At 41.9% G+C, this 12,845-nt stretch overlaps 1 protein-coding gene across 1 annotated transcript; it reads right to left on the reverse strand.

The window, feature by feature from the left end:
* Nucleotides 1-1,852: 1,852 nt before the first annotated feature.
* Nucleotides 1,853-10,801, reverse strand: LOC104252890 (solute carrier family 2, facilitated glucose transporter member 11). Its single transcript, XM_009807308.1, has 11 exons — nt 10,706-10,801; nt 9,540-9,700; nt 8,908-9,032; nt 7,880-8,009; nt 6,747-6,895; nt 5,766-5,953; nt 4,459-4,569; nt 3,708-3,809; nt 3,274-3,349; nt 2,815-2,942; nt 1,853-2,059 (listed from the first exon to the last, which is right to left on the reverse strand). Exons 1-11 carry the CDS (start codon nt 10,799-10,801, stop codon nt 1,853-1,855), a joined length of 1,473 nt encoding a protein of 490 aa, XP_009805610.1.
* Nucleotides 10,802-12,845: the final 2,044 nt, after the last annotated feature.

Genomic DNA, 12,845 nt, shown 5'->3' on the forward strand with positions numbered 1-12,845 from the left:
ATTACCTTTGGCTTGGAGGGATTTTGTTTTCAAAGATGCCATGTGTTGCACTTGTGTGATCCTGGAAATCAAACACATACACTGCAGATTCACAAGTACTTCTTTAACCTTTTTTTCCCAAACCATGCTAGTTTATGGCAGTGTTAATGATTTACCAGACTTCCCTTGCAGACAGTATTTACTAGTAGAAGGGAAGAAGTCAGGCATGCTGGACAAGATCACACTGTAGAAAGACATGTATAAGGAAATGAGGTTTTAGTGTCTTGTAAGACACTAAAAACTTCCTTACTGGGAACCAGTAAGGTTGAGAAAGGCCAAAGCAAATAAAGACTTTTAAAATAATCAAGGTCTTACCTAATTCTTTCTTTTCAAAATACTTTAAATGTTTCTTCTTTTTTTTTCACTGCATTTTTGACCACAAGAAGGAATGTATGTTGGTTCTTGCTGTGGTATTATGCAATCCATGACTGGCCTTGAAACGATAAACTTTGTCTAGCTTTTTTTGTAATTTGATGACTGTAATAGGAAGGATGGCTGTGTTGGGGCAGTCCATTGCTCTTGGTATTAGCTCTTGGAACTGCTACAAATATTGTTAGAGGTCAGTGTGAAGATAAAATAGCAGGAGCCTTAGGGCTGTGAAAGAAACTGCCACTCAATATTCAGGTCCTTTTGCAGATTTTATTGCGCAGCATCTGCAACAGTCAGTGGTGAAGATCTCATGTCCAGAACAAGACAGACCCAATATTTCTTGACCCCAACAACACAGTCCCAGAAGATGGGCTCTCCTCTGTCCCTGGCTCTTCAATCAATGAAAACCAAATCCAGGCATGATCATAGGATGTGTTTCCTAGTCACTGCTTTTTTATTTCCTTATCAGTAAACTGCAAAGCATGAAGAAAAGCAAGAGTGTGTCATGTTGTATAGCAATGAATACAAAAAGTGAAGCCTTTTTTTACCATGTTTTGTAATGAGGATGTGGAGTACTCAGCGACCTGGAGAGAGATGCAAACACTCAGACATACAGATTGGGTTCTCCGGGAGAAGCACCACTCTTTTTTGTCTCATCAGTAGCAGTTACTCTTGGGAACTAAATCCCATTAGAAACCCAGTGTTCGTTTTCTCTGACATGAAATAACTCCAGGCTAAAGATACGCTACATAGTCATTGCTAATGAAGAAGGAGAACCCGCCCACTGTGGATTAGCCCATTCATGATCTCCCGCAGCTCTGCTTTCTTCGCTCATGCTTTCTTTCGGTGCTGACATATCCCTGTTTGTCCCAATAGAATAATCTCCAAAATCTAGTGTAAACACTGCATACCAAATCTGTTTACTGATAGGCAAGGTACTCTTCTTCCATGGGATTAAAGAGCTAAAAACTTCTTTTCATCTGGACTGAAGCTCCTTCTCTGGGAAAGCTCAGCAGCACTGACTTGTTAATAGGAGCAGATAATTTCAACGTGAAAGCTCTGTCTTTTTATCTCATTTTCACAAGTATGCTGTACATCTGAACCTTCCACACTCACTTCCTCCAATAACTGTGGAGTCCTGGGTTCGGTAAGAAAAATAGAAGATCCTGTGTTTTCAGTTTACACAGCTGCTAACTTGCAGGGACTGACAAATATCTTAGTTCTTTATACACTGTGTTTAATTTTTTCTGCAGAGGATTTAATTCAGCTCATATTTCAGCAGTTAGAGAGAACCACCAAGTTCATTCTGCACCCTGCTTTGCAGGTGATTATTTTTAATATACACATTTGTGCTGTTTGTGGAGCGATGGATTCTCTTTTGCTTAGTGAGGCTTCTGGGCACTACAGTAATAAAAGAGCAAACTACAGAGTGGAGTGTTTGTCATTAAAGTCTAGTAACAATCACCACTGAGCAGTTACTCTGCTGTAGGGCTGTCTGTCTCTTCTTTCCACGGTAGTTCAGGCGGTTGAACTCCTCCATGACCTGCAGCATGGTCTTTCCTTTGGTCTCTGGCATCACCCGGAAGACAAAGATAGCCATGGACAGGCAGTATGTCAGGAAAATGATGAAACAGAAACTACCAAGACCTTCCTATAGGAAAAGAAAGAGACAAAATGTGTTCATATAAATCGATCTAGATTTCTTTCTCTTATGGTATGGAGTTTCTGATTTTGTATTTACTAAAAAAGTTGGTCAGGGACTCAGTTGATGTAACCCCTGCTTGCTACCACTTAAGGAATGGCACCAAGTGGTAAGATGAACTAATTCTCCTTTCCTGTTTTAAGGAGGAAAGTTGTACGCTCAGCAGACTTTGAATGTCATTGCTTGACAATTCAGAGAAGTGCTGAGCTTCAGTTATTCTTCCTTTCTGCTCCATCTTTCTCAGTCACTCTAGACTGGGGAAGGTACATAGCGTGTTAGCTCTGTCCCTCCTTGTACAGTCCAAAACTGCAAAGGTTTTAGTTTCCTGCTACTTACTAGTGCTGGGTGAGATCTCTGGGACTGCCCATTTTCCACATTAACCCCAAAGGAGATGTACATACAGGACAAGGGGAGAAAAGAAGGGAGCTCCTCATGACGTTCAAATGACGTCTGACAGTGTTGGTGCCTCTGTCACCCCCTCCGTGTTTGCCAGTGTCACACTCTAACTGCATGTAGAGTTAGGAGCATTTTGTGGGTTTGCTACACTTTCACTAGGTATCTGGGTAAAAAGAAAGAGGCCATCAGAACTGCAATTAGTTTGGGCTCTGTCCTTTGCATGAAGTGGTGAAAAAGAGAAGCATGGTCTGGGTTCAGGAAGGGTCTAACCTCCTCTGAACTGAAAGAAAACACCCTGCTTTGCTTACCACAATGAAAGGGAACACAAGTCCAAGGATGAAGAGTTGGATCCAGTTTGTAACACCATTAAAAACATAAGCAGCTGGTCTGTATGACTGAATAAATATTTCTGTGGGCAAGGGGCATAATACTCCAGCTGAAAAACATGTTGCAGAAAAAAGGAAGTTTAGAAATTTTGCAAGATGCTTCTGTAACTCACACTTCATATTGCTATATAAGTTAATGGTTTTAACTGACCTGGAAGTGTTTGAGGTGCTGCTTGGCTCTTCAGGAGGAAGGCATGTAGGAATGCAATATGAAATGAAGTTTTACCTCCTACAACAGTATGGAGGGGAAGATCTACCCCTGCGCTGAATCAGGAGTAGTGATTCATGCTAACTGTGGAACAGCTATGCCTGGGACCTCTCCTAAAGGCTGCAGTGAGGAAGGAACGAGTGTATGAAACCATTCCAGTAGAAAATACCAACCTGGCCCAATGCCAAAGCTCATGATGAAAATAAAGATGAGTGCAACAGAGCAGTATGGTACCCAGGAAAAGGAATCCTATGGTAGGAAATGAAAAGCCAATAAAATCAGAAATTAAAATTTTAGTTATCCAGCTCCATTAGAAACATTCATCACTGTTAAGCATGCCAATGTTAAACATACATCTGTTTCCTCTACTTCCAGAAACTTCTCAAGGAGATAGTCTTGGCAGTGATCATGGTTGTATAAAGCTATTGGCTTTAATCTGCATGTACATGGCTGGGAACAGACCTCTGTTAGTATGATGGTTAGCCCCAAAAATACTTCTACTCCCGCTAAAAAGTGATTTGGGGGCAGGGAAATAGTAATGGTGATATCTGCCATGCAATAAAACATGAAGATGGGACACAGCTCTAATGCATAAGTGGGGTCTTACCTGTAGTGAAAGTGTGACTGTGAGGAGCCCTAAAGCGAAGGCCATAACCGTGTAGCTTTTCCACAGCAGTGTCTTCCTCCCTGCACGCTCAATTAGGAAACCCTGCAACCAGGAGGACGTGCTGTCAGCTCCAAAGGATAGACCTTAAAGGCAGACACTGGTGAGCTGCTCCGCTAGCTGCCTTCACTGGCCAGGCAGGGGATGTCTGAATAGTTGGGGACTGGAATGTGGTACCTCCCCTGGGAGGGTGAGTAAAGGCATCTGGGAGGACTGAGCAGGACCAGGAGCTGCGCGGCAGGAGGGAAGTTGGGGAGGTGCAGGGCTGCAGGGAGCACTGCCTGGGCAGAGGAGGCCTGAGGTGGCACTCTGCAGGCAAAGGATAGCCAGGGAAGATAGCAAAGTGGAAATGCTTGCACTGTTAATTGCCGTGAATCCTACGGTCGTGAGTCCTACTGACAAGTGGACACAGGGACTGTCATCTGCCCTTCCTACAGAGGGGAACTGGGACTCCCAAGGCTGTCTCAGGCTGGGTTGTGATTTTGAGGGAAAGACTCTCCTGTCCTCCCATAAATTGAATACAAATGCCCATGTTTGCAAGGTGTGTGGAGATGATTTTGTGTGATCAGTGCAAAGAACTATGGTTGATTTATTGCAGAAGTTTGATTCCTGAAGCTCCATTTACAGTAGTTTCTGAAGATTGAAATGAAACACGCATTACAGCAGAATGAAATTCAGCTGAAGAGCCACTTACACACAGAACTGTGGTGAGGATCTCGGTGATCCCAACTCCCAGGGAGACATAGTGGGTTTGAGCAGGGGAGATTCCAGCCTTTATAAAGACATTGTATGCATAAAAGTAAACCTGGAAAGAATAGAAATGTGTGAAGGTTGTACCCATGTGGCCATGTTTACATTAGCTTCTGTCTTTTTTGACAGAAAATAACTAATCAGGCCTTAACAGAAGAGAAAACCTTCTTCTTGATTCCAGTAACTAACCCTCAATGTTTTCATGAGGCTCATTTGTGCAGAAGAGTTTTTACTAGCAGCTCTGTGTTGAACTCAGTAACAAATAAAGCCTTTTTTTTCTTCTTTTTTCTTGCTTTTTGCACTAGCCTTTGTCTTATGTTACAGGTTGTAATTTTATCTGACATCCTTTGAGATGATTTAGTGTCTCATGTACTTTGGTTGAGGAGCATACAGAAATGTGGACAATATGTACTAAGCAAATGGTTTAAATGACCTTTCTACATCATCTTTGCAGTGATTTTGATAGTCATTGTTTTTCCAGATGTAAGCACTCCTAAAGCATAAGAAATTCCTCTGTTAATATGCTAAATTTCTACTTGCCCTTCTTGATACAGTTACTACTGCACTAGTAGTAGGGGGTAGAAGGGTATTTTATGAATCTTGAAGTCTTTTGGAATTTGCAAAATTAATCTGGATTTTGAAATTTTCATGCTTTTACTATAAGCTCATTTTATACAATAACTATTCCAATACACAATACTATCTACTGAAACATAGATAGAGATATTTCCAGAGAAAAGGTGTATTACAGAGTATATATCAGTAACTGTCACATATATCACTGGGATGTTGTAATTGTCTATAACCTGAGCAAGTGCAAAGTTAAAGAAGTTTAGAAAGAAACCCAAATAGGTATGGAAATGGACTGTCAGTGTATATGAAAAACCTGACTTAGTTTGTACTGAAATGGCTGAAGAACTTTGGCCAGTGCAATCTGGAGTTCAGAGTCCTAGAGGAGGTTATGCTGTTCTTTACTTGTTCTGTATTTGATATTTTATTTTATCCCCTTCCGATCTCTTATCGTAATAGGGTAATCCATAGAGATGCCTTCAAATGACACTTGCTAAAACACAGTTCTTGCCTTATCCCCAGTTCACAAGCTTCCATGGGAAAAGATTATAATAAACGGTAACAACAAATCCCCTCCTTACAGCCACTGTTGCAGTCAGCATTTTACTACTCATTGCAGATCTTACTTTTTGACAAGAAACTGTAAACAAACTAGAAATCAGAGAAAAGTAGCACACCTACCACATTGACACCAATTAACTGCATGCATGAGGAGACAAGGAAGAGAGTGATGAACTGCCAACGGACAGCTTTGTCATGAAAAAGATCACAAACGTTCTTAGCCTTCTCCTCACGTATGGCTTCTTGCTCTGCCATCATGTCATCTATTTCGGCCATATGGTCACCATCTCCCCAGAGCTGCTTCACAGCTGGAAGGAGAGGGAGAGAGATGACTCCTGGCCCAAGATCACCAGCACAGATGTGGATTTGGAGGATTACCTTCTGCCTTGCAGAGTGTCTTATTTGAGCTTCAGGCTCTTTGCTTGTGTGAACTTCCTAGAGATCTGGATTCACATTAGACACAGATCTAGTTCATTGCTATCTATTTTTACCCATAAATCTTAATCACGAGCTCACCTTTGGCCAATAGCTGCTTACAGTGTTTCAATGTAAATGATGCCTAAATTCTTACCAATCCTTCCCCAAATACCCTCCTGCTAAAGCTGCAGTTCTAGTGCACACACCAAAACATAGACAAGCAAAAATGACTCCTACATTAAAAAATAAGTCGACATCCAAAGAATTTTCTCTTCTGATAGTTAAAAACCCACAATCGCTGTTTCTCTGTTTATGTCAGTAGTTGCTGTCAGGGCTACTGAAGAACTGGAATGCTTATGGATATGGCATGAGAGTAAAGAGCATCCAGAAGGTACTGTATCCACACCCTGACTGTTCAGGACAGGATCTGTATTGAGGGAAATACAAGCTCTGTGTGATCACGTCCCTCGGAGGATCCTGGCAGAGGGTAAGGGAAATACTAGTGGCAAGAGAGCACTAATATCAAAACAGAAGAGGCTGTCTTTCATTAAAGCTGAAGGTGGCTTCAGAGCCAAAAGACCAAGAGTCTCTTTCCCAACTGTATCTCTCTTCCAGGCTCATGTGGGGCTTTAATGTATTTTCCACTTTTTGCTAAAGTGAATGCTTTATGGCCCATTTCCTTACCTTTGATGCACCCTTCCTTGTCCATTTTGTCAATGAGCAGGTAGCGGGGAGAGTCTGGGAAGAAGGGAAGGGTGAGAAGCTGAACGAGGGCGGGAAGCGCGTTGGCTGCCATGAGAATAGGCCAGAGAGCATCTACTCCGAGGACCTCTCTGAAACAAAACCAGCAGCGCAAGAGGAGCTGAGCAACCATGTGCACTGGCCATGTGAGCACACGCAGACACAGGCTGGTCCATTGGCCCTGATGCGTATGTCCTGGCAGCTGTCACCCAGGGGTCTCCAGCATTTCTCAGCTCAGGAAAATGAAAATCTCAGTGGGAGGTGGAAGGGGAGAGCAGAATGCTGTTGCCTACAGCACACGAATTACAAGTGTTGCCACCTGTTGCTCAGTGGTGAGTGCAGCAGGGCTAACTGCATCCTCCTGCAACAGCTGAAGGCCCACAGGGACCAACAGTGTCCAGGCACAAGCGCTGAAGAAAGAACCTGCGGTGGCTGATCCCTCTGCTTCTGATCCAAAGAGTTCTCAAGTTACAATGAAGACAGGATCCACAGGTTATCAGCCTGGTACTGACTGTCCCAAATAGTAGCCACTGGGTTTCCTGTAGCTTTGAGAATACTTTGGCCAGAATGATGCATGCCTGGGAACAGGATGGACCATCTTTGGCACAGGACAGGCAGAAGGATCCTGTGCTGGGGGTAATGAATCCACCATAGGTTTCTGGGTTTGCGTGTGTGTTTGATGGGTGGGTATGCTGGTTTGTGTGTATTTTCAAGAAAGTTTGGATGGATCTGACATTCCCTGCTCCTTCTAAAAAAATAAAAAGTAAAGGTCAGTTCTTACAAAAGATGGATTTCTTTCAAACCCATTGAAATCTGTTAAAGGTTTTATCTATCTGTATTTTGATCTGTCTTTGCTAGGAAGAAATATTGTCCTTCGGGATTAAATATTTTGTATGATTTCTGTTGCCCATTCTCTTAAGTCAGGAATTTGGGCTGAGCTAATTCAGTCTGACTGCCTAGGATACCCTGAAAACATGTCTAAAAATAGTTGCTGATTTGCCTATCCATAGGCTTGCATTGACATATGCATGTATTTTAATAACAGAAGAAATAAAATAGGTCTCAGACCCCCTTACCTGAGACCCAGAGCAAATCCTACAAACTTTCCGACGGCAGTGGCAGTAGAAGCTGTTATGGCAATCAGCCCACGGAGCTTCCGTGGGGCACATTCCCCAACATACATCAGATGGATATTCAGACCTAAACCTGCAGTGACAAATGACTGTCAGGGCCATTCAAACTCCCATAGGCCTGGTGTTTTGGAGGAGACCATTACGAGCAAAGCATATAGGGTTAGACTCTGAGATACTTTTTTAACCATGCTGAGTATGTGTCTGCCTGACATGAAGCATGTTCCCAGTACCGTAGCCTTGCGTCTTTGGTAAACATTTCACAAAGCAAGTATGTTCCCCTGGGGATTCTGTTCTTCATCAGGCTGGCCTTCTCTTACAATGTTTCCTACAGCCACATACACAGGATTGTTATTGCTCCCTTGAATCTCAGATTATATATTTCAGTGTCTGCTCAGGATGCTATGTGCCTTATTTTGTGCTTGAAACCAACAAGTTAACAAATGCTGTGTATTCCATTTGCTCAGTGAATTAATTAATATTTATCCTATCTCTTAATTTTTTTTGCTGGTTAGTGTTATCTTATCCCGCTGCTCAGGGATCGAAAACACTGGCAGAATGCAACCTTCTGAGGCATCTGGAAATTAGAATTGCCCAGCTTGAAAACCATTCCCTTGTATGTAATAGGGAAGGCAGTATCAGCCACAAGCAGCAACAGAAACAACAGAGGTCAGCTTTCTATTGAGTGAGCGTGCCCCTCTGAAATATTGCATGCTTTGGCTTTTTCACAGGTTGGCAGTACTTTTTATGTGGATTGGATGTAAAGATAAAAAAATGAGAAATGGAGATGACACACATGATTAACTTAATTATGTTTGTGTTTTCTTATTTAGTTAAAAATACGTTCGGCAATCAGGCCCTCTGCAGAGTTCAGTAAAAATCTGTGATCCGTATACTCAGTCTGGTAAATCCTTGTGACCCTCAGTCACTGCTCTCCCAGCTATTTAATACCATAGGTAGAAATGCTAATTTACCTCCACACACGCCTGAAAATAATCTTCCAGCGATGATCATCTCAAAGGATCCACACAGCCGGCTGAGTCCCATCAGAGTTGCGCTCAGCAAAGCAGGGATATTGGTGAACAGCATGGCCTTCTTCCTGGAATTCATTTAAATTAATGTGACCATAAATATTGTCCATGTGTCAGTCACAGCCTGGCAGAAGTGGCATTGAATTGTACCATGGTTACAGACTCTGTGCTGGCTTCTGAGATCAGCTGCAGTGAAGTAAATGGGAAATGGGAAAACTTTGTCATGGACTGATAAGCTAGTTGAAGCTTTTGATGCCTTTAGCGGAGCCAATATCTACACTGAAGAACAAGCTTTGTGAGTGGTTATCTGTGAAATTCACTTTAAAATGCATGCACTCCTCGTGGTTTCTCTGGACTGGATTTGCTTTGGAATTTGTAAGAGAGAGGGTATGATTTTCTTTGTGATCATTGGCAGATTTTGCCATTCTGTTTCTTCACTGAACTGATCCTTCATCTGAAGCATCTCTGGGCTGCTCACAGTGAAACTTTACAAGCAGTGTTTCTCCCAAGACACAGTCACTTATTTTTGTAGTTGTGGGTGTAAACAGAAAGACTAATGTAATCATTATTCCTACCTTCCAAATCTAACAGACATATATCCAGCAAACGAGGACCCCAGAAGCCCACCGATGCTGTAAATGGACACAACAAAGGACCACATCAAAGTAAGCATCTCTTCACTGGGAGAAGAGCCATATCTCCTCAGCCAGGTCTCACGGATGAAACTTTTGATGTACTTTAAAAGAAAAACAGAAACCAATGGACTCAGTCAACACATTTTTGCATAATTGCACCTCTTTTTTACTTCTTTTACCTAGTTACTGGTCTTTTTGATTCATTTCTATTGACACCTGGGTTGAAGTCTTAGCCCCAGTGAAATCAAAGGGAATTTTGCCACTAACAGCCCTAGAGTTAATGTTTTAGCAACAAGGTGCCATGAATAAATCAATGAATAAATATATCAACATTAAATATCAACAGTGAGTGCCACTGAGAGGGTGGCACATTGGTCTTTTGTTTATGTGCTAAACCATGATTGTTTTGCTGCCCAATCTTCCCCTCCATTCCCACTTGTCTGTCTCTGTTGTCCACCTGCGGCATCCTGTCTAATGCCTTGGGTGAAATCCAGGTTTGACTTCAACTGACTTCAGTGAGATCAGGATTTGTCCCTCAATGTGGCCCATTGTGGGTTCTCTCTGACCTACTGTTCCTAACCTCCACGGCACCCTCATTCTTGATGAGGGTTCCTGATGTGGTGATAGTATGAGCTCCATGTCCTCGGCACCATTCAGGATGACAAACACCTCCCCTAATTTTCCTTTTCCAGCTGCAGGTATCAGTGCTGACCTCAGTGCTAGAGCTACAGTCCTTCCCTGTCCTATTTCACCTTACAGACAGTCACTTAGACCTAGTGTGTGTGGCCAAAGACATGGTTCAAAGGACTCCCTAAGCACTGGAAAGAGGAGAAAGCCCTGTGAGCAATCCAACTAGGTAAGGGGAAAATAGCTTACTTTATAAACATCACTCATCCTCCCCTTTCCCAGTTCTGTCACACCAGACAGAAGTTAAACCCCAGTGAAACACAAGAGCAATAGCAGCTACTCTTAGAACCAAGCAACCATAATAAGTCTTGTTATGATAGCAGAAGTGAAAAAGTTGGTAATTGCAAATAGAGGCAGGAATACATGAGAACATTGAAATCCATCCTGGTAACTCAATTTTTTGAGCTGTCCATGCTTACCTCAGCAGGAGAATTGATAATGGAGACCTGCAACCCATACTGGAAAGCTCCACCAATACCCAGGACAAAAGCCAGGAGGAAGAGATTGTAGCTCATTTTCTGGCAGGAAATAAAAATAGCAAACAAAGCTAGTATAGCCATTCAGACACGTCCTGTGTTACCTTCAGGAATGCTTACAGCTTGAGCAATGTCACGCTCCTGCCTCTGCTGAGACCAAGGAGCCAGCGCAGAGTGCAATAGAAGACCACAGCTACTACAGCACAGGATAGTGAGAAATTTGAGGAGAGAGAAAGCTCATAGCTGTCTCCCAGAACCCAGTTACACACTTCAGTGCTTCTGTCTTCAGCTTTGGGCATCTTAATTTGCACTATCATAGGGTAACTAGTTGCGGGAGCATGGTGCAATGTGCAAGTATTATGTGCACAATTTCCATCTATCTGTCCTTTCTCCTCCTCCTTTCCCACTTGTTATCTCACCTAAATGAATATTTTGCTCAGTAACTTGGCTGAGACTAGATAAACATTTGGGGATTGCAGGGCATTCCTAGTTTTATAGTTTTTTCACCCTTTCTTAGAACTGTATCTGATAGGAGGCTTAAGAATACCCCCACAATATAGTACAATATATGTATACCCCATCCCTCCCACTCCCACTGCTCTCTCTTACTGAGTGTCCTAGTGATATTCTGTCCAGCAAAGATGGCATGAAGCTGCACTTCTATCTCTAGAATAGATCATATTCAAAGGCAATGCTGAACAATGACTGCCAAACATTTACAAGCGGATTTCTAATCAGATGAATGCCATTGCTTGAATGGGCATCAAATTTATCTCTGTTGCAACATTGTTGGCTTCAAAGGAGTCAGCTCTGAATAAATTTGGTATTTGGCACATTCAGATATTAAATTACATCAATCTTCTGTTTGTCAAAGCACTGGGAAGAAATGAGATTCACAGACTCTACTACTAGACGTCCCCACTATCCTTGGTGCTATAAAAAAGGCCTTACATCAGCACAAAACTTCCCATCAGCAAGAAAATCAGCAAGCCTTATGCTAAGTGCCAATTTTATGTCACACCTGCAGCAAATTTCTTAGTCTCATCCCCATTCTGTGCTATAACACCATTGCTTGATTTTTCTGTTGCATTTCTTGGGTCAGTTTTCCAGTCTAATAGATTTTTAATTCAGGAAGATTTTTAAAAACTTAATATTAATCCTAAAATTGCTTTTTAAAAACATCTTTGTTATATCTTCTCTGGGTATGTGTTCCTAATACTTCCTTGACTAGAAAGGATTGTTTTCCATCCTTTGGTGTTTACATCTTTCAGATACTTTGTTATTCATGGCTCCTTTATTGTGGAGGACTTTTTCAGACTTCCAGCCCTCCTCCATCTATTAAATCATGCAGCTTTTTTTTTGTTGCTCTGCTCTGAACTCCCACGGTTTGTCTTCCTCTGTTATGTATCAGACATTAAATATAAATGTGCTCTTAAATCCAGTTTTCTTTGCTTTTTAAAAATAATTCCTTGCAACATATTTGATATCTCTCAGATATTGCATACTATTATTTTAACCACATCTGATTCAGATTTACTTTTCTTTCTGTACTTAATTTATACAACAGGATTTTAGAATAGCAGAAAGGAAAAAAATATGTATTGCAAAAATTCTATTTGGGGGAAAAAAAAGAGAAACATATACCAACTTGCATGCAAAGGTAGTCATCTCAGCTTGCAGGCTAGGTCTTTCCTGACGCTTTCTTTGGTTACTTTGGAAAAAGTCACTCTATATATAGAGAAAGAGGAGCCTGAGATAATATTGCAGCACGTGATTTCATTCTTTCTCAGTGTTTACACTCCCTTTGGTTTGTCATGAAGTTCTTGTTATTTGGTTTGTCATTATTGTGTTGGTTACTGATGAAACTGCGAATAAGTTTGTTGACCTGTGCATTCATGCCAGGTCACTGGGGAAGAGAAGCTCCAGCAGCAGCTGACAGACAATAAGAGCTGCAGGAGATGAGTAAAGGACGATAAAAAAGGCACTGATAGAAGCCAAAGTCCTGGGACTGGTGCAAACTAGAGCAGACTGGCTTGGACTCCCCAGGTCATAGGTTGAGTAATCAGTAATCACGTTTAAAGGA

The sequence above is a fragment of the Gavia stellata genome, chromosome 21, assembly GCF_030936135.1.
Source record: "Gavia stellata isolate bGavSte3 chromosome 21, bGavSte3.hap2, whole genome shotgun sequence".
Taxonomy (NCBI): Eukaryota; Metazoa; Chordata; class Aves; order Gaviiformes; family Gaviidae; genus Gavia; species Gavia stellata.